Source organism: Achroia grisella, unplaced genomic scaffold (assembly GCF_030625045.1).
Source record: "Achroia grisella isolate CSIRO2021 unplaced genomic scaffold, CSIRO_AGI_Agris_v1 utg474, whole genome shotgun sequence".
In the NCBI taxonomy this organism is placed as follows: Eukaryota; Metazoa; Arthropoda; class Insecta; order Lepidoptera; family Pyralidae; genus Achroia; species Achroia grisella.
Window position 1 is genome coordinate 961,317 of NW_026712878.1, and position 23,733 is coordinate 985,049.

General features: G+C 33.1%; 1 protein-coding gene across 1 annotated transcript; it reads right to left on the minus strand.

Annotated features, from left to right (window-relative positions):
• Window positions 1-1,700: 1,700 nt before the first annotated feature.
• On the minus strand, window positions 1,701-12,707 carry LOC131845525 (pro-corazonin-like). The gene is made up of 3 exons (XM_059194595.1): window positions 12,572-12,707; window positions 4,463-4,686; window positions 1,701-2,641 (listed from the first exon to the last, which is right to left on the minus strand). The coding sequence occupies exons 2-3, from the start codon at window positions 4,676-4,678 to the stop codon at window positions 2,540-2,542; spliced, it is 318 nt and encodes a 105-aa protein (XP_059050578.1). The 5' UTR covers window positions 4,679-4,686; window positions 12,572-12,707; the 3' UTR covers window positions 1,701-2,539.
• Window positions 12,708-23,733: the final 11,026 nt, after the last annotated feature.

A 23,733-nucleotide genomic window follows, 5' to 3' on the forward strand; every position in this document is an offset into this window, starting at 1 on the left:
ATCTAAAGATTGTTGGTGCATTTATACAAGTAATTTAGGATCTGTATTTTTTGGAGTAATTTAGTAGAAAATTAATAGGATAGCAGAAATAAACGTTACCTCTTGTCGAGAAATTAATGTTTGAAACTTCTAGAAACGTTTGTAACCTATGTCCATAGGTGTACTACTTCTTAATATGGTTCAACGTTTTTTTTGTGTGATATGATGTGAATGTGTTTTGCGAATGTATTCAAAAATATATCAATAAGCTGATGATGATATATATTTTTATGGTTAATAATGGAATGGTACACCCGCCTGCGCTAACAGTATATGCTGGCGGGACACCAGTGGTGGATGACAAGATTAACATAAGGTCATGTCAATAAGCCCATCATTGTGAATTAACCAGGAATTTTCACGATATTTTCTAGGATTCACTGTGGAGGTCCATCTGACATGGTACATTGCTAGCAATAGGATCATTAGTTCACATTACTAACAATCCCCTGACCCCTGATGGTGACATTCATCGGCTGAACCTATCCATTTCACCTGTGATAACGGTAAACGCTGGCGGAGCACCAATGGACGATAATAAGATGAAGTCAGGTCCGTCGTGGCCAATTCACCGTGATTTAACCATGGTGGTTTCCCGCGTAGAACGTGAGGAGGTAGACTTTACATGATACATCATTACCGATAGGATCTATTAGTAATAGTCTATTAAATTTATAGTAACGAGACTATTATTAATGAAATTAACGAGGCGATTGTAGCGGACATGCCAAACCCTCAGGACTTATGAAGCGGATGAATACTAATTTCTGCCTGACAGATACGACTAAGTCTAAGTGCAGCACTAGGGGTATGAACCAATCTATCTATTTTTACTCTGCTCATATCTGTTTCTTAATCATCATATTATCTCATAAAAATAAAAAAAAACACAAACAATATTTTTTTAAACCCAATAGATAGTTTTTAATTTTTTTTGTTATTAAGGATAATCTTATTTTCTCTTCTAATACATATATAAAATTTTCGTGTCATACTTTTCGTAACAAATCTCGTCCGAAATAGCTTGACCGATTTTTATGAAATTTGGTGTATTATTCAATAGGCCTGAGAATAGGAAGTACCATAAGTGAATGGGTGGTCAATCTAAAAATATTTTTTATATTTTGGACAACATTTATTTTAGCTCTATGATTTCTATGATTCGTCATTAAAAAACAGTTATAATCAAAAATTATCATACTTCTACCGTTAATCCCTATTTGTAATAGCAATGTTTATTTATATGGCAAAACATTCACGGATTAGCTAGTATAGGTATACATACTTCTTTTTAGTTTCGTTAAAAAACATTAACTCGATTTTTATAGTATCGAGTTAATGTTTTTATCGAACTCTTCTTAAAGGACTTTACGACTTTTTGGGAAACGTTTGGTATATATTTGTTAGATCTAGTAACATATGTTTTGTACCTTAGTGGAATAACAAGGATAGTCATATTTAGAAATAATTGATATGTGTAAATAAGTATTTTTTTAATTGATAATAATGGAATGGTACTTCCGTATACGATAACGGTATACCTGATGGGCACTAGTGGATAATGATAAGTCTTGCAGAAGGTCTAGTAATCGATAATGAAAGGATAAATTACAATAAAAATAATAATTAATTAACACTTATAAGGATTTAATCATCGTTAATATTTATTTATATATTACAACATTGTTGTCAACATTTCTCAAATGCATTTTATACACTTTATTATGTTTGTCATAAATACATTTCGTGTTCGAGATTAATATTCTCTAATATAAATACTATAATAATATCCAAAATTTACACCATACGATCTGAACCTTGGTAGTTCATTTGTTATTCAATATAATTATGTATTTCGACATGTAATGTATTTTCACAATGCATAAATCCAGCCGATTACGCATTGTATTGTAAAACAAAATTAATTATAGTTAATCGGGTCTTAATACGAATAATTTTATAGTAATTATAATTTCCCCATTTCGACTAAGTTGCACTGCCGTGGACACAAGCTAGCTGGAATACAGCAATGTCAAAGTCGGTAGGTATCAGCAGTTCTTTCAACTACCGTCACTAGATTTTTTTATCGAAAGATCACGATATACAGTACTCACGTAGTATCCGTACACTGATTGCCGATGCTACCTGACTTCTTTTAAATGCCACTGGATTCCTTACTAGTGGGACTAGTACTACTTATATTCTTACTATTGCCTTAAATTTGTCATCTGCGACAAATTTAAGACATGTTCCCACTAGTAATTTACCTTTTTTATTTCTATTTATATTGTGTTAATGTGTCGATGAGTAGAAAGAACTTTTGATTATTGTAAGATCTGATTAACTATATTAATAATGTGTACTGAAAATTCAAAAGTAACTACAAAAATGAGTACTGGTATGCTAAGAATAAGGTTCCAAATCGTCTATGACATATCAAAATAATCGAAAATTTTCTTTGGCACATGTTTTAAAAAATTAAAATAAATGTGTCTATGGTTTATTGAAATGCATCAAACAAGGTGTCTTGACTGCGCTCGTGTTTGTACCGTTTGGGCTGAGTTTCGATGTCGTCTTCTATATAGTCGCAGGGACTGAGTAGCTGAAAGAGAAATGTGCATTATTAATAGAAATATTTTTTTAATACAATATTTGTCTAACTCTTTAATTCTAAGAAGCACGAAGGTGTCCGAGTGTCCTCTACCTGATCTATTTAAGCCACCAAGCAGAATACTTTGTAGACTATATTTCGATTGAAGGATAAATATTGCAGTGAGAAGAGCAAGAAAAGGAGGCATTACATGTTAATCCTTAAGGCAACGCATGGAGAGGTCCATAGACCAAAATATCTACTTCTTCATTCTGTGGCCAATCCCATGCTTTTCACTGTGCATGTTTTGAACATAATACATTTGCGTTCTCTGATCAATCTTTGGCTAGACTTCACGACCCACTGAATGTTTGGCGATCCTCAGTTTGATATTATTTTACTTTTTATAATATAAATTAGAGGCCTTTAAAATTATTCCCGAAACCCACTAATAAAGTCTCTTAACCTAAACAATAACACGATCAAAAATTGGACCGCCCAGGATTATTCACACAGCCCCATCTAGTCCCAAGCTAAACAAAGCTTGTATTATAGGAATTAAACAACTGATAGAAAATTTTTAATATTTTTTTGTAACTACTTACACATAGAAAATGACCATCATACTCATGAATACAAATTTTGCAAAGTTTGCATCGTGCGAGGAATCGAATCCGCGATCATCGCAAGCAAAGCATTGTGTTAAACCACCAGACCATTGAGCCCGTTAATATACCTCTATCAAAATAAAAACGAATATCTTTTTAATTCCGTAGGTGTTACACCCACGGAAATATATTCATTTTTATCAAAGAACTATCTAGATAGAGGTCTAGTAAAATTTCAGTGGGATTTAATACTATTTGTTTCATCTTCAATCAGAACTAATGAAATTGTATCTCTTGGTACTTCCTTATGAATATAAATATAGTCAATTTGTAATAATCGTCAAAGCAATTTACTCAGTCAAATTATTTCAGTCCGCTGAACCGTTGCAAACGACTTATTGAAAAGTTATTTGCAATTTATTTATATAGATAAAAAAAACCTAAATTAAATGATTGAATGAAACTAAAAACCGTTCTTAAAAATACACCTTGTAGGCAATTCATCAAACACCCTATCATATTTCCAAAGAAAAAGTAGTGTTTTCTTATGCAAATGCCGAGGCAAAGGTCACATTGTTCTGCTATAGTTTAGTTTGAAAACTAGATATTTATTACAAGTACATAGATAGTAGAACTCGACCAAAATTAAATATACTCTCAACATTTTTATCGGTAAAACAATTTTGAACTCAGTACTTTTTTCTATATAAACCGACTTTATTTTTTGCGGACTACTCTAATGCTGTTGCCCGCAGCTGGCCTTTATAGTTTCACCGGAAGATAGGGGGCGAGTGGAGATGGCACTCCAAAGCCGCATAAGAACTTAGCGGCTGAATCCAACTCCCGCCTGATGGATGGACTGAGTATTTCTGGTCTGAAGGCACCGCTAGGAGTTCCAACCTCGACTCAAGCCGTCTTAATTTCAATACCCATTTGAACCGGGGACTCGATTAATATAAACCGATTTTGATGATTATTTTTTATATGAAAGCTGGAACTTATCATGTGAAGACCGCATGACTACAAGAGAAGCACAAGCTTTCGTATAAAAAAGATTCATCAATATCGGTTTATACATATAAAAAGTTTCTAAAGTAACGTTCTTAGTAAAAATACAGTAGAATTAAGCACTCCCTTCTTTTTCGAAGTCGGTTTAAAAATGAATATCCACACTTTTATTTTTGCAACAACAAATAAACTATATAAATATTTCTATTAAGCTTACCCTTTCGCTCAAAGGTTTCCCTTCGAGCACATACTTCAGTTTGTTCATTTGGCATGGGTTCAGGATCCTCTCCAGGTTGCTGGCTACTTCCCTGATATCTTCCCTCCTGTGACCGTCTCGTTTGCCATTCGTCCAACCCCTCGAATACTGGAAGGTCTGCGATGCCACTGACGTGAGGGTGACGACGATTAAGAACGTGGCTAAATTCGTCACCATTTTGGTAACTGTAACAAAAAATGTACAATTAATTATATACTAACATATAATACGAATTAAGTACATTTTCCAATGTACAGACGAAGTTCAAGCAGAATATCTACTCTTAAAATTTTCACCAAGACACATAGTCGAAATCTGAGAATTAATTTCGATCTTTTCATATTAAATCTATTGTCGATTTATATTGCACTGAATATTTTTCTATTCTTTCTTTCCTTAATTTGTATGAATCTATTCAAATTCTTTTAAAATTTTCACCTCACTGGCTATAAAAAACAACCATGAAGATCTTTGAAGGATTGTGGTATTTATGGCTCTCGATAAGTGTACCGAAGTCCCTTTTTCATTTTTGTGTTATTATATTTTAAAAAAATATTTCCTTTCCTCATATTTTGTACTTTAATTTATAAGTATCAAAAAATAAATGTTAATATTTATTGCATACCTTTTTAATGTATAGTTAATTGGCTGCTATAAGGTTTAAACTTCCTTCCTTCATTATAAATATCGGAAACTACTGTATATGTATAGTGTAAGGGTGCCAGGAAGGACTTACGGTATTAAAACTATAAGAACTCAGAATTATGGACTTAGTCTCCGTTAGATAAAATAATTTATTATTTGCGTGAATATAGGTATAACATTTCTAATAACACAAGATAGAGTTAGATCACCTAAATGAGATTTTGTCATGAAATTTAAATAGCAAATAAGCTGACGGCCTACCTGATGCTAAGCAGTAGTCGTCGCCTATATATACAAACTAGCTTTTGCCCGCGGCTTCACTCGCGTTAATTTATCTTCGTGTTATTTATATTGGTGGAATTTATCACAATCCTGTTTTAGGGGATGCCTACGTTATAGTAGCTTTATACATGCAAAGTCTCAGCCTGATCGGTTTAAAATTGACAAAGTGTCATAAAAACTTTCATCTCCTATTTTATCCCCTTGGAATTAATTTCCGCTTGAATTAATCAAAATCCTTTCTTAGCGGATGCCTACGTCATAACATCTACCTGCATGCCAAATTTCAGCCCGATCCGACCAGTGATTTGGGCTGTGCGTTGATAGATCACTATGTCAGTCACCTTTTTCGTCGCCTATATATACAAATAACACTTCGACATTACGATATCAGGTGACACCGCGAAATATTAAAAATATGTTTTAGGGGATGAATACGGAAAGATGTTCCTTCTGGAATGGATGATGAAGATAGGTATAATAGAATGAGTGGCAGGGAACTTAATCTAATTAAAGGGAATGAAATTATATGCAATGGTTTTCATGAAGGACCGTTTATATAAGTCAAACCGACATGGTGCCACTATTAGACCGACAATAATTTACGCAGATTATTATGTGAAATATTTATCCCTTTAATAATTGCAATCGTGTTAAGCAGTGGCGGGTCTCTAGACCATACCGGCTATACTACTACAAATGCAAAATTTGTGTCTATCTGCCTGATTCCCTGATACCCTTTCACAACTAAAGGACTGGCTGACTTAAAGGGTTTTAATTAAATTTGTCATGAAGATAATTTAAATAAAACTTTAAGGTATTTTAAATTAGATAATTAAAAATAATAGGTGTTGAGAAACTATGTATATTAAAATATAAAACGAAACACTTTTTAGGTCACCTTACCACGGCTATACATTTTACGGCTTTGGATACCATTCTTTTGAGCCCAATCTTAACAAGTACACTAAACCCGTAAGATGTTTTACAACACAGAGTTACAATATGATTTTGTTTACAGTTAACATTAAACCATGTTTCCAAATATACTGTTATGCAATATATTTTTACAATAGTGTGTCCATTTGTATGTTAACTTTTTACTACTAACCGGCTGATACATTGTCAATGAAATTAAATATGAAGGAAATTGTGTAACTTCGATATTCTATCCCGAAGTTACACAAGTCTATCTAATATTTAATAAAAAGCAGACGAAGTTACGGATACAAGCTAGTGTTTAATATAGAAAATACGTTACTCAATTTCGAGAATATATTTAGATTTGAGAGGATATTTACCATCATTATGCATAGAATGATTGACAGTGGGGAAATAGAAACCATTATAACACCTACGTTTCACAATTCGTATTACAAACGAATAATCATTAGCCTTAAATACTTAAGAGTTCGCACGCACATGACACCCCGGGTGTTTCAGGAGTCTATAGACTACGGTAACCGTTTACCATCAGATAGGCCGTATGTTTGATTGTGAACGTATGTTGTATTAAAAAAAATCCTTATGTAGATATGAGAAGACTTATTTCAGAGTAACTGGCTGTTTCCGGCGGTTTTATCCGCTTTTTATAAAACAAAAGATATGCCTGTACCCAATAAGTTATGAATTATTAAGATCCGCTCGACACGTTTAACAGTGCACGGTCTCTGTGGTCTAACGTTTAGCACACTGCTTTATTTCTGATGGTCACGGGTTCTATTCTTCGCTCGGTACAAACATTTGTGTTCATAAGTATGATTGTTTGTATTGGTCGGGGTGTTTTCAATTTATGTCATTGAAGTATTTTAGAAATCTAAATATTTATATCAGTTGTCTAGTACTCATAATTGTCTAGTACAAGCTGTGCTTACCTATGCGACTAGATGGCGTGAATTAACCAGGGCATAAAAATTAACAAACAGACGGTTTTCACCAGTCCTCGTAAGGCAATTATTTTCACCTTGTTTTATTAATTATAGTAGTAGTATCCGCTCCCCTCTCTCCACGGATGTATATGTATTATACAAATAAACCTTTCTCTTATTCCTTTATCTATTGCTAAGAACTGCATTAAAGTCCTTTGCGTAGTTTAAAAGATCTATCCGAACAGACAAAGGAAACTACTTCATTTTATACTATGTAAAGATTATATAAATTTCATTAAGATCCGTCATAAACCCGAAAAAGTAACATATCTATAGAAATACAAACACATTTTCATATTTACAATATTAGTATGAGTTAGGATAACATTGTATCACGCTGTTAGTTTTTTTTACTACAGCAATTTTATTTTATAGCTTCAACGCTCCAGCGACATAAGGCAAACAGAATTACTCTAGTCGATTCTACAAAGCAGAATATTTACTTACTGACAACCCTAATCTGGCCCTTTTATCTCACACCGCTGAGGGTGAGTCGTTGTCTCTGTTGATTTTAAATAATTTAAGATTTTCCCCCACAAGAAATACCTTAACCAAGGGAAACTAAAAAGAGACTGACCTTTTCTATGAATAAAAAATTGTCACAATCGATTGAAAGCTAGCGAAAGCATTGTGTTAAGATAATTATAATTATAATCACACTGGTGACTCGCGACTTTGTCTGGTTTTGCCTTGAAAAATAGACAGACAGTTTCAAACGGACTGATCAGTCCTAAAAAAGTAATAGACACACAGGCACACTCGGGAATCGAACTTACGATAGCTTGAGCCGAGGTTCGAATCTCTAGTGGTGCTCTCAGACTAAAGTCATATCGGTCAGGCAGGAGTTGGCCTTAAGACGCGCTAGAAGCCTATCCACGGGTTTGAATGCAATCTGCAGTTGCTCCTTATCGTTCGGTGAAGCTATAAAAGCTAACTGGGGCCAACAGCATTAGAATAGTTCGAAAAAGAAAACAAGCTCAATTTCGTATTTCGATCACTATTCTTTATTGTGCACACATATAAGAAAAAATAACAGTTATAAGGTAAATGTAATGTACAAGAGCGAGTTTATCGCTAAAAAGAGATTTTTTCAGCAAACCTGACGGCCTCTGAGTCAAGCGATTTAGCATATCGCTTTACTTCCGATGGTCGCGGGTTAGATTCCTCGCACGGCACAGACATTTGTATTCATGAGTATGAGTGTTTGTATCGGTCTGAGTGTTTTCTACGTATAATATGTATATTACGAAAAAAAATATCCATGTATTTGTATCAGGTATCTGGTACCCATAACACAAGTTTTAGCTAGCTTAACTTGGGACTAGATGGCGCTGTGTGAATTGTCCGGTGATTATTATTACTAAACCTGGAGAATATAGGATACTGTGGTCATTAGATCAGCCACACATATATCAGTATAGATTAGAACAGATATAATTCAAAAGTTTATAAGGGAGGATTATAAACGATTATTTTAATGACGTCATGAATTATGGGGTCACCAAAATGTCAGGTGGAAAAGTAACGTTGACTATTAATAAAACACCCATCCAAAAACTATAAAGCCCAACACGGCGCGGCGTACCTTCAAAATCCTGCCAAAACTTTACATCGTGGTCACTGTATAAATTTATCATACGCTAACATAAATATTAATCATTAAATTGTGAGTGGTTATTATAAATTAGAACTTAACGCTTAAATTAGGGTTGTCACGTTATTTATGGAATATTTTATTAATTTAAATGTACGTTTATGAAAACTATAATAATAATGTACCATAATCATGACTATTGTCCCTGATAGGGTAGTCAGAGGCATTGAATTGTTTATGTCATGGTGTAGGTGATACTTGACATTTACCTGGATATCTATTTTTGCATCTAACGTGGTGGATGGCAACCCTACCACCTACACTTGGACTAGTTTGGTGATATATTAACGGTGTTCTCGTCACAGGAGAGTCGACAAATGACATTTTTTTATATCAGCCCAATTAGTTATCACGACTTTTTGGCTATTACTGTACTTTAATTAAAATTATTGTAATTAATATTGCAAAATGCTAAAAAGAGTTTGTTTATTACGCTATTACGCCTACCAAGAGTACATTTGAATGTTACGTGTTTTAATCATTAATAATCACATGTCGCATCGATATAGCGGACTAGTAAAAACTAGTATATTTCTAAAGTAATTTGTTGAGGTACTTGAGCGTAGACGGGTCATCATGGCCCATATTCATGAAGAAGTTCATTCTTATTATTATTATGTAATATTATGTTATCTGTGTTATTATATACAATAGATCTACCTTTCTACATAGTTAGCTTCATATCTAAATATATGTAACTCAAAGGTAACTGACATAGTGATCTATCAACGCACAGCCCAAATCACTGGACGGATCGGGCTGAAATTTGGGATGCAAGTAGATGTTATGACATAGGCATCCGCTATAGAAAGGTTTTTGCTTAATTCTACCCCCAAAGGGATAAAATAGGGGATGAAAATTTGTATTAAACTTCGTCAATTTTAAACGATCGGGCTGAGACTTTGCTTGCATAAAGCAACTATGACGTAGCTATGAAAGGATTTTGATAAATTCCACTAAGGGATAAATTAACGCGAGCGAAGCAGCGAGCAAAAGCTAGTTTATTCATATTATTACTGTTTTTATTCTTATTTATTTATCTATAATTCTATATTATTAATACATTGTATTCTGATATCTCGTATATGAGTTTTATAATTCTTAAAAAAAAACATTTTTCAATCTATAAAGAAAACTTTTTTTTTCATTAATTTCGCTCATCTAAATATGAATTTAATGTCATAAAAACACAGAAGTTTAAGTAGAGTGAAAGTCAATCATGAATATCCAAACCGCTGCATTCGACCGACCAATCAACTAAGTCGGCAACCCTAGTATGAATTGACTCGAATAACGGACCTTTCCTATATGAGGTCACCATTTATAGTTCTACGGTTGCCGTTAATGTAACGATTTAGATAACTAATAAGGGTTTGTTCCTAATAAATTCCTCATATTGGGGAGAAGGGGATTGTTAGTAATCCTCAACGGTCCCATTGCTAGCAATGTATCCTATAGATCAATGTAATGATTGACCTCCACGCGGTTCCTCCTGGAAATCATCATCATAAATTCCTGGTCAATTTGTCACAATGACCTAACTAACTTGACCTTATATATGCTCATATTACGATCCTCCACTGATGCCACGCCAGCGTAAACCGTTAGCACAGAAATTTGATGAATTTGAGCAATTTGATATTGCTAGTTACAATTTATCACATTAGTCATTCATACAAACATAATTCCCAAGATACTGTATTAAAAATCTAGTGCTCTAATATGTACGGATTATGGCAGTACTATTTTTGTCTTTTGTATCACTGATGCCCATATCTAAAAAACAATACCTTCACGCCTGTATCCCAGTGGTGAAATCTACGACATTGTCAACTGTCGACGACTTGGTGACGATAACAAACGAAATGCTCATATTTCTCTTAGTATATTGAATGAAAGTAATCAGCAATGAGCCAACCGCTATCTCTATAGGATTACTTTAGCTTCTTATCCATGTGTATGTTTCCATCAACCGACAGTCAGTTAGAAACACAAAGTGATATTTAAGTTAAGTCATAAATAAAAAGCTTCGAAGCAAATCATTCTTGAGAAAATAAAACCAGATGAGTAAAGAAACAAATGAAACTATGTTCTAATGACAAAATATAACTGCAAATAAATCATAATATGTAATTTATTTTTTATTTATATATTTATTTATTATTTTACAGCACTTCCCATATCCCTGTATTCAAACAATGAAGAATGAAATAAAAATTTTGGAAAAATTGTTTAAAAATGTAAGTAAGTAGGTAATATACCATTGTAAACATTGTACCTACATACGATTGCTCACCATATTCTGGTTAAAGTTATAGTTCTAGATAAGATTTTTTGTTGTCGGTCAGATTTGAATTTGTGACCTTTGGGACTATTTAGTAAAGTTTACAATGGCTAGGATATAGGCTGTGGCGCTCTTTCGATTGATTTTAAATAGTTTTATTAGTAAACATGACACCTTTATTTGAAAAGAAAAAATATATGTACCTATATTATATTGACTGTGCATACCAACATATATAACATATATAACATTGCAATATATCTATAAATTATATATCTATGGTATTATTCACTCTGTACTTTTATTTTACTTTACTAGAATATTGTCTATTAATGTAACAATGTCTAAAGGAATAATAAGTTCTCCCGCACAAAGAAATTAAAAATATCTACGGGTTAACAGGAATCCCGAGTTTCTTAAGGGCTTATTACACTTCGAAAATAAGGATTAAATCTAGATCAATCTCGCAATTTAAGAGGCTATTGACGCACTTCTAATATGAGTAAAAAAGTTTAACAATATCTTGTTCGAACTTAGAGCATGAGAGTATTCTAGTGAGATTACTGATCGTTTCTATCAAGTATTTATGACCCTTTGATGAAAGTATAATAATATATAAAGTATGATCATAAGTGATTGTGTAATAAGGAACTTGCAGAAAAAGTGACTTGACTCTTTTAATTTTTTAAATGTTAACAGTTTTCTTTTTGTTTTTAATGTTTTATTAATAGCAAAATGATTGAATTTGTTAATAATTTAATTGTATTGATATCTGATACAGAACTATTACTTGGTACTACGTCTGTGGTACTACCACAATTTTTTTTTCTATGTATATTATGGATGTATGTATACTGAGATAACATGCCGCTCATCCCTTCAACATAAACTTATCTTACAAAGGAAGCTGCATAGCGGCAGAAAGGTGAGATAGAAAAAAAATCAAAAAAAGAGGAAAAATGCATGGTAATGTCATAAACGGAAACTAACTTTTTGGAAAAAGAGAAAAATTGAAATTATATTAAATTGTCACGCATCGAACCTAGAACTGCGATATATAGCTAACTTAACCAAACACATAAATATAATAGCTATATTTATTAGTGAAATAATTTAATTAATGAAACTGATAGTATTTTTATTTTTATTAGAAATTAAATATTTAAAATAAAATATATAAAGTAAAGTAATTTAGAATTTTATTGACATTAATATAAAATTTAATTGATGTTTTTATCTATATTTAAATGATTAAATATTATTAGAAAAATAATAATTACCTTTTTTAATGCAGTTACTTTTATTAATAACACTAATCCACTCACTGGCTGTATCCCAGCTAACAATAAAAATATAAATTTTAAATTTCGAACTCTATTTTATCCCTTATTCCATCGAACCCGATCCTGTATTACCGTTCAAAGGAGCAATCGTTGACTACGCTTACTGAAGTAAACTTCGGTCCTTTTATACCAAACAGGGCGTTATACAGTGGTCTCAGAATTTATAATATCTAAACGTGACATTTAAAATAATGTGACGTCACTACACTATTAAATTATTATTTCTATCTTGTACAATAATTAGTTACAATATATTTTATTTTGTTGCAGATAACATTAACAAAATATCCATGGTTATTTGTAATAAAATAATGTTTACAATCCACAACTGAAATAATATTTATTGATATAACAAAATCACTGACATTGTGTAATAAGTAATACCACATAACACACAGGAACTTGAATAAGAACTCCATACAAGTTACCTGTAAAAAAATATAATGTCTGAAATGATACCACTGTCGTATTTATTTATTTAAGCATTATATAAAACCCGTATAACATATAAAACCCGATATAACACTACAATACACTATTTCTTTATATCAAAAAGTATCAGTCTAAAAAAAATCGCATTCATTGACTACTTTAATTGATATATTTATACTAAAATAGAAATCGTCTACTTGACTATCCATATTAATTTTGCCATCCAGCAGTTTTTTTTTCAGTATTGAAATTACAAAGTACAAAGGTGCAAATTGGCATGAGTGATCATCTACTACGGGTGCTACATGACGACGTGATGTCCGTAGCTATTCTTGTATACTTGTAAAATGGCGACGCCGATTATTACTTTCCATAAGGCTGGCCGTCAGCTGGCAAGCCATTCCATATAGATATTAAAAAAATATTCCTACTCTGCGCTGATAATATATTCACATACAAAACAATACATTTCATCAACACCTAAAACTACTAAAGTTGTATTACCTAAATTCAGTGAATCTAATACTTAGACCATTATGTCAACTTAACTAAATACTTTACTAAGTTATTTCTAAGCAATTATGTTAAATCTCACTGTGTACATTACAATAATTTTAAGTTTGTACAGTGATTAAAGGCATGGACCAAATAAATTGTACAATGTATGAAACATTTTATGATTGCGAAACAGTTGTAGTCTGATCCATACAAATCGGATTAAAACTTCAGATGTAAAATGACTCTTATTTAATCGCAAAACGCCGAAATCCTGCGTACGAAGACGCGGTAAAACCAGTGCTACATAAATTCCTAAAATATTTGTATGTATGTTTTCATTATATTAAATGTAATTATGCATATATCTTATTAATACTATAAACGCGAAAGTTTGTGAATATGGACAGATGTTTATTACTCTTTCACGCAAAAACTACGGAACTTATTTTAATGAACCTTTACATTAATATAGCTTATACATCAGAATAACATATAGGCTATAAATTTCACGCGGCTGAAATCGCGGGCGCAGGTAGTATTTTATATTGTATGTATATGTTGTATTAATGATGTGTATTCAGAATAGAATATATATTAAAATTTCTTTTACTAATAGTCTGTATTAGTGTTTAAAGAAGTAAAAGAAAATTTTGTTTACAGCTTCAAATAGTATCAATGTATTACAGTATACTGAACACAGGACCAATATCGACGCGGTGGTGGAGAGCGCCCTGAATCGCTTTATAGATCGCCTCGTGTGTATCGAAGTCACGGCCCTAAGCAAGCCGATTGAAACCCTACCATTACTGTTCCAATATTTCCTCCGATTTTAGTACCACAAATGGTCTAAACACTACACTCAAATCAGGGATAATATCGGAGCAGTAATATTGGTTGAGAGTATAATCATTTGTACTTAAGAATTAGTATTCTGTACCTCCTAGTAACAACTGCTATCCTAGTACTTAGGTTTTTTTTTTGAGGGTTGATAATGGAATGATGCAACCTCCTGCGCTAACGGTTTACGCTGGCGGGGCACACGTGGAGGATGATAAGATGAATGGATCAGGTCAGTTAGCCCATCGTGACAAATTCACTAGGAATTTATCAAGATGGTTTCCAAGGGGAATCGCGTGGAGGTCGACCTGACATGGTACATTGCTAGCAATGGGGTTATCAATCCACATTACTAACAATTGCCTTCCCCCCCTAGTACTTAGGTTTGAAATGTGATATCAATCTGACTCGCTCACTCTAAGAGGTGGACTATTGCGAAAGATTTATTAATTTGTGTTATGGGAAGGCAAAAATGATGTCCTCTTTGGTCTAGCAGTTTAGCACACCGCCTTTCTTCCAATGATCGCGGGTTTGACTTCCCGTGCGTTACATTACATATTCATGCGGTGCGTTGTTTGGGTGTCTAAGTATGTGTGCATTTACAAAAAATGTATTTAAGTATATTCTCATATGCATTAGGGCGGTGAGAAGCCTATGTCCAGCAGTGGACAACTGTGACCTGATGATGGTAGATATAATATAAATACTGAAATTTAGAAACAAAAATATCTACAATAATTATAAGATGCTAAAAATATATGGATTTGTCTAAGGAAATCAATAAAAATACAGCCTATAAAGCTCTTATAGAAATTGTGACAGTCGTGTCGGTCCTTAACAACTTACACCAGCCTCATTTAAATATTATGTTGATTTTTTTCTAAAATGTTAAACGCTTTCTGTGGATTTCAATATATTTGAGGAAAGGGCAACGGTTTATAATATTCATTTTCATGAGGTTTTTGTCCATACTGAATTTGGGTCAAATTTTGTAAACCAGTTCCGGATTTGAGTCGATGGATCGGTATAACTGAATGCATTTTGTATACGAGTATATATATACCTATGTATAAATAATATTAATATGTATTTGGAATGCTAAATCACCCCACGAAGGTAACCTTCGTCTATATATATGAAATTACTGTTATTAATTTGACGCCCAAGCTAGTCTAGTGATTTAGCACACCGCTTTACTTCCAATAGTCGCGGGTTCAATTCCTCGCACGGTACAAACATTCGATAAAACTGTTTTTTTTTACTACGATAGCAGCAAACTAACATACAGGCCATCTTATGGCAAATGGATATCGTAGCATATGAACTCATGTGACAGGAGTTTCACGTGCGCGTTGCCACCCTTATTGAAAAACCTCATGCTGTAGTCCGTGAGAAATCCTTGGCGGGTAGTTCATTGCACAATCTAAGTGTACGTGGAATGAAGCTTCTCTGAAACCGTACTTGCAACGAATAGTTTTTGTAGGCGTGCTAAGTGTTAAGACGATGCATCGCAAATATTGACATTAGTAATCTTAATTTATATATTTATGTAGTTCATTTTATGTAGTATCGGATTAATTCGCTTCAATTCATCAGGATGATTTGTTAATTAATAAATAATAGAGAATATAAGGATTAGATCACAATGTCTAAAGGTGATGATAAGATCTTTTCCATAGAAAATGTAAAAGCAAATAGAACCTTTCGTCCAAATTGAGTCAAGTACTTAACAATGGTTCAGCATAAAAGCGGTCACACTTCATCCCCAAATAGAACTTGAGCCAATTTCAACCTTAGCCAAGAGGTTTTATTAGATAAATACAATACAATTTAAAATAGACTCGTACCTTAAGAAATGTTGTGGTATAGCGAACTGTAACAACTCCGAGAAGTACTTAAATTCGTGAGTTTAAATCTAGAAGCAATGGTTACGACTGGTTTTTTATAATACTAGTTGTACCCGCGACTTGGTCCGCGTTGAATTTAACTTTATTTTTCTAAAATAAAAGTAGTCTAAGTTACTCCTTATTACATCAGCTTCCTGTCAAAGTAAAAAAGTCCCGTCAAAATCGGTCCAGCCATTTCAGAGATTAGCCGGAACAAACAGATAGACAGACAAAAATTGAAAAAATGTTATTTTGGTGTATATTTATATTCATATATATGCATGTAGTAAAAGACGGTTATTTCAATATTACAAACAGACACTCAAATTTTATTTATATGTATATTATAAATTTTATTTAGATGAAGTTATAGGATAAATCTCAAAATATTAACTGTCATTTTCTTATTGATAAATAAATAAATACTTTTAAACACAGAGAAATCTAGTCGCCGTGTTTTATGTACATAGAATGGTAAATAGTTGATAGCATACCGAATGGTAAGTTTCCTGCACAGATATAACACTCTCTTTTGATACCTAGTTAGATAGTTAATTCCAGAGGACTAGATGTTATGCCTTTCTTGCTTTAGGATAGAAAAAATCAGTGAAATTTCACTGCTTTTTTCTATCCTATAACCAGATGCAAACTGCTTGGGGGCAAAATAGGTGAAACTATTGCGTGATACAAGCAGGGATACCTATACCACTGTTTGTGTCACGCTGTTTTAGATGGACAGGAAAATAAATAAAGAGTAATCTTTTAGAGATAAGACTTCCTTTGCTAACAAAACATATATTATTTTTTGTATTTACAAGTGCAATACCATGAGAACATTTTAATATCTACCTAACCCAAACTAGTTTGTGGCTAGGTGTATCTTTCTTTTTTTCTGAGCTTCGTTTTATTCTACAATCATAAACAAACCACGGCTCGCCTGATACTAGGAAACTAAATAGTACCATAGACTATGGCTACAACGATGCACTAAAGGTGCAATAATGTTTTACCCTGAATGTTGGTTAATTGCAGAAGTACTGAAAATAAACATTCAATTTTCTTATTACGTGAAGCCTTACGCGGTAGCGAATCGCAAACTAATTAACAAGAAATTTTCTATAAATTTAATAAATGCGAAATGTATTGCATCTTGTACTTATACGAAGTGTAATTGTGTTATAGTTGATCATTTGAAATGTCTCGATGATTAGACAACTGTGTTTGGGACCATCATCATCATGACCAGATCAGTGACATAATAGTTATTGATTTTCAAAATTCACTACAGCTACAGTTTTTTTCTGAGGTAGACTGTAGAAAGTCAGTCTATTTGCAGCTTACTCTATTTACTAAATATATATTATTTTTTGTATTTACAAATACAATACCCTGAGAACATTTTAAACATTAGTAGCTGATATGAGTTTGCATTGATTAGAATTTATAATTTTATTTTAATCCTTTCAAACGCTATTGTATATTTTAATTAATTTAATAATCCTTTATTTTCTATACATAGGTATTTATCACAATAAAAGGTTTAATTTATTACGACCTATATAATTAAGGGTGCTTATTTTAGATTAAATACAATAATATTATTTGAAATGAAACAGGGATCTGAAAGGGCAAAACGAAGTGGTGTTTTTATCTTTTTTTTTCTTAGTCTTGGACCGCTTTTAGATTGGGTAACCGCTGCAAATTATTCTAGGAGCAAAAGGATTGTAATTAATTAACATGAGGGCGGGGTTGAACTTCAAGCTTACATGTAAGAATTTATATGACGACCTGAGTAGCTTAGCGGTTTAGCACATTTTTTTAATGGTCCGGTTTTCACCCTCATTCAATATATTAAAATACAATAATATCCCGGGGCAATTAATACAATTAATCTTTTTTTTTATTTATTTCATAAAGATAGGTACATACATTTATTTTTATTCAAAGACTCGCCAAATTGCAGAACAGTTTGTTGTCAAGATATAGCATAACAGCATTTCTTAATCTATTTCTAAGTTTAACAGATTAGATCATAGAATGCTCATCTTATCATCTTAAAAAATAGGTTATTCTAGTTAGCGATATAAAACATTTAACGCTAATTAACCGCTAACTTTTAACGCTAATTTGCTATAAATATGTGGGTACATTATTAATATTAATATGATTATAAAAATAGAAGTGAAATTGAATTCTGATCGACAATTCAAGTAAACTCGAACGTATAATTAACAGCAAGCAGCCTCATAAGGAAATATTACATAATAAAATTACTAGACGTAAGCCTTAGATAAAATTAATTATAAATACACATAATTAAATGAATACTAATATCTGTGATAATATTATAAAGCGCCCGACCTTGTTAAGAAACGCAATGTCAAGATTCCTTCTGTTAAATAGTGTAGTTTTATAATATGTAAGTTCACATAAGATATTAAAATTGAAATATCTTTATTAGTAACTAGCTGTACCCGCGACTTTGTCTGCGTAGAATTTAACTTTATTTTTCTAAAATAACAGTAGCCTTATTACATCACCTACCTGCTACAATAAGAGTCCCGTCAAAATCGGTACAGCCATTTAACCGGATAAAGATTAACCGGAACAAATAGCCAGACAGGCAGACAGGCAAACATTTTTAAAAATGCTATTTTGGTGTACGTACCGTTTTTATGTTCATATGCAGTAAAAAACTGTTATTTCAATATTACAAACTGACACTCTAATTTTATGTATACATATGCATAGATAGGTTTATTACAGACATGATGAAATAAATGTACCTTTTTGTAGAACTGCTTTAAATCCGTTGACCGTAGCTGACAGTTGTCTTAATACATTCATCGAAATAAAATGGGGATAATAGAAGTGGGCACTCTAAATTTGTAGGAAGGACTTGTGGAATAGCTATAGGCCAACTGCGTTACGGTATCGTAAGGGATTCGAACTCAAGACAGGTCGTAGAAATTTCGATCCACGTTGAAATAGCCAGAGCATCGATCGAAAGGGTCTACTTTGGACTACATTTTAAGTAACTGACAATAAATTCGATTCTAATCGAAGTAAATTAGTATTAGCAAAGAATTGTCGATCATATTGACGACATTGGTGGTCTAAAGGTTAAGCACACCGCTTTACTTCCGATGGTCGCGGGTTTAATTCCTCGCACGGTGGAAACTTGTAATCATGAGTATGATTGTTTGTATCGGTTATAACTGTTGTCGAGTACCCATAACACAAGCTTTTCTTGCCTGGGAACCAGATATGGCTGCGTGAATTGTCCAAGGATGTTACATATTACATCCCCTAATGTACCTCTTTTTGAAGTTTTTGACACTTGAATTGTATATTAGAATAGCTAATTATTCGATTAATTACTAAATCGATTGACTCGATGCGACTGAATAATATTAATATGTAATAATAAATAGATATTAGGTATAATTATGCGTAAATTAAATAATTATATCCCGAGGATATCGTCATCTATTCAAGGAACTAGTAAGTATTCTAGATGAGCCATGATTAAAAATTTTAATTTCCGCGGTCGATTCAAATTATACCGAGCGAACTTGGCGACTATTGCATCTACTATAACATCGAGAGTTGACAATGATTGACACCTTTTTTTTTAAATATCCCTTAGGGAGAATGTACGGGTACTGTGAGGCTCCTACTTACTAAAAACTCCAAGTTTCCCGACGAAGTGCCTATTATCGGAGTCGCCGGTCATGTCAGTCCACCGGACTCCACCGCGACTCCGACGGCGACTGACCTCTAGTGTGCCCCTTCGCTTTGTTTTAGGGCAGCGGTCTTCAACATTTTACAAATCCAGGGCCAAAAAATTTTTTTACTGCATAGCGGGCCGCATCATAGCTATTTTTATAAGGTTTTTTTTATTGTACATTAAAGGTATTTTTTATTACAGAATTGTTGTTGTTATTGAGAGTTTTATAAGGTTTTTTTTATTGTACATTAAAGGTATTTTTTATTACTGAATTGTTGTTGTTATTGAGAGTGGGCCTATGCTGTTGGCGGGCCGCAGAAAACACATCGGCGCCGGCGGCGGGCCGCAAGCAGCCCGTGGGCCGCGGGTTGAAGACCCTTGTTTTAGGAGATCAACCCATGGGGGGCTCTTGAGAATACGCCTTAACAATCGTAACGGTTGATTAGTTTGTTTTTGTACATTTTGAACTTCTGTTTTGAAACACACGTATTGTGACAACCCTAAAACTTCTCAGTGTGGCATCCCTGTCGTGTTGTCTCATCATATAACACAATCAACTTGGGCTGATTTGTCGTTGGATCTGTTTTTGAGAAAACTGCTGAAACCGAAACGTTGACGCGATGGCTTCACCTTACTCGCCCAAAATGGAACAGAACTGATTCATCCATCAAGGGAGAGTCACTTAGTTTTAACTAATTATAAATAAGTATATTTTGTTTAATCATTTATTAAATTAAAATTATATACAGAAAGTAAATTGCATTTTATTTCCATCGGCTGGCTGTGGCCTTCGTAATTCCAGACTTTACAATTTGAATGAAGTTTTTAAACAAGATTTTCTATTTCCACTTTATTTGTTTTGCTAGTACTGCACTAATTGACTTGGGTAATATTCTGCTCTCATGTGGCGGTACCCGTGATCTGCACCGTGAGGCATTAATTAATTGTTTTATTAATTATTTATGGTACTGAATAATTGTAATAAAAACTAATTAATAAAGTTTTTTTACGATAGTTTTCAATTATACAAACTGGCCATTTATCGTGATAATAGAATTAGAATATATCACACTGACAGACACTCTATCGCATTTATTTTGAATAATTTTTCTTAAAAGGAATAATAACATTTAAATTTAAAAAAAATAGCTTTTTCTTTTTTAATTTTTTGGTTAACTTATTTATTGATCCTTTTTGATAGGTAGATATGTGTAGGCGAGAGTACTATGTCTCATCCAGTGTCAAATTAAGTTTATAGCCGCGTACAGCGCTCTGCGGGGACAGCTTCTAATCATTCTATTGGGTATAATTTATATACAGACAAGATAGAAGACGCTCTAATTAATAACTTACAAATATAATTGTTCCAGCGTGGGTGGGTCCTGTTATACTAAGCATAATACTAAGTACTGTTATTAAAATAGTTTGTTACTATGATGGTATCAGTGCCGGATTAAGATATTCGGCGCCTGTGTGGGAGCAGGGGATTATTAGTAATGGGGTCTGATCCCCATTACTGGCATAACTATGTACCATATCAGGTCGACCTTCACACGGTTGCCTCTGGAAAGCAGTCTGTTTTTAATTCTTGTTGAATCTCATACTCATTATTTATTTAATTCCATAATGCTCAATACAGTTACAGATGTTCATAATTTACTATATTGATCAAAATATTAATTGAGGAAGGGGGAAAAATTAGAAATTTTTTCTTTATTAGTAAACCAGAATCTTAAGCGGGTATTAACATGAATAATTTTAAGGTAAATAAAGATGTTTAACCCTCTCGTAAATTATCCATATTAGAATCTGTTTGACTATGTTAATAATAAGTATGTACAAAACGCCAAAGTTTGACAATAAGCTGAATCTTAATATTCTGAAATAAATAAACTTATCATGATAATTTCCAGGGTGAATCGCGTGGAGATCAACCTGACATTACTTTACTAACAATTTCAACCCCTCCCTCCCCCTCTCCTATTAGGGGACTATAACGCATACAAGAGGAGTGGTCCTAGAGAAGGAAATTATTATTAAAAAATCTTAAGATTCTGGTTTGCTAAACCAAAATCTTAAGATTCAGAAATAAATATAACGTCACCATCGTGTCGTGTCATCTCTGTTTCAATTTGTTACATATTTGTATTTGTGTGAATATCTTTATATTTATGATAGTGCACTGATTTTGTCACTACATACAAACATTCAAAATATTAGATAATATGTAAATGTGTCAATTTTTGTAGGTAACTTAAACAGACCAACTGCCAAAGTCCTAACTATTTGCTTCATAATTTAAAAGCATTCATTAAGTTAATTTGAATAAAGAATATATTTTCTAATTCAACTCTCAAAGGAATTATTTTCTGTATTACTCTAGAGAAACTTATAACAGAACACGTAAACAGTCTTACAAACCAAGGAAACTATAAGAAAGGAAATAATAATGTTGGGTATGAAAATAATACCGTTGAGCAACCTTTGAGCGTCAGATTTCAGATGCAGTCATTATTTTCGGTCCTAACAAGGCATTTGATCTGAGTGCCTACACTATATTATATTATATATGTACTTATATATATGGGTATTCCTACTAACTATATACAACAAAGTCGCTGTTTTCCTCTGTCTGTTACTTCGTATAAATAACCACCATGGACAAGGATGGATAGCTAACTAGCCTAAAACTTTTATATACTCATCATGTCGTCTACTACTGGTGCCTCGATTGCGTAAATGTCAACACAGGAATGGGATGTGATTGTTAGTAATGAGGACTAGTGAACCCATTGGTAGCAATATATTGTACGGTATATCAGTTCAACCTCCACGCGGTTCATCCTGGATAGCGTCATTGTCAATTTCTGCTGTGTTCGCCACGAAGAGCTAACCGACCTAACTATGCTTATCCTATCCTCATCTACTGATGCAGCAATTGGGGTAAGCAGATATACAATTCCGTTATTATCATTAAAGAACCGCCAACGCATGCCGGAGCATTATTAATCCAAGAAAAGAAATATACCTACTTTGGTACAGCAAATAGGTACTATATTTGTAGTCTGGTTGGCAAATAGTCAGCACTTGGTTTCTAAGTTATATCCGAGCAGTATGCATTGCTCGATGATGCCCCGTACAAAGGAGAAATACGTGTCGCAATATGGGTGTAGATTCAATAACGGCCAGAATTCGATTACTGATAGAGAAGATTTAAAAAAATTACAGATGTGGTTTATATTAAAATTTTATTACACAGTCGGTGACGCTACTGTAGGTAATTATAATATTAAAATGATTGAAAATGTAGAAAAGGAAGCTTCGTGACAGATAATCACAATTCTCACTTAGGCATTAAGTCTAGATTAGTTGCGCCCGCGTGAAATTTATAACCTACTAGATACTCGCCCCGACTTCGTACGAATGTACATGTATTATATATAAACCCTCCTATTGAATCACTCTATCTATAAAAAAACCCGCTTCAAAATCCGTTGCGTAGTTTTAAAGATTTAAGCATACATAGGGACAGACAGCGACAACGACTTTGTTTTATACTATGTAATTATGATGTGTTATACTGATGGACCTATAAGCTATAGATATTCTTGTAAAGTTTTATTACAATAGAAATATTACAAGTGTAGGCACGCGGTAGTTTTAACAAACATTCATCCATTCTCTCTCGACGTTTCGACTAGGTTGCACTAGCCGTG

Excerpts from the sequence above, each read along its gene's own strand:
- LOC131845525 (XM_059194595.1), bottom strand. The coding sequence starts at position 4,678 with ATGGTGACGAATTTAGCCACGTTCTTAATCGTCGTCACCCTCACGTCA. Across the intron at positions 2,642-4,462 it reads GGAAACCTTTGAGCGAAAGG|CTACTCAGTCCCTGCGACTA; the intron begins GTAAGCTTAATA and ends TTTCTCTTTCAG.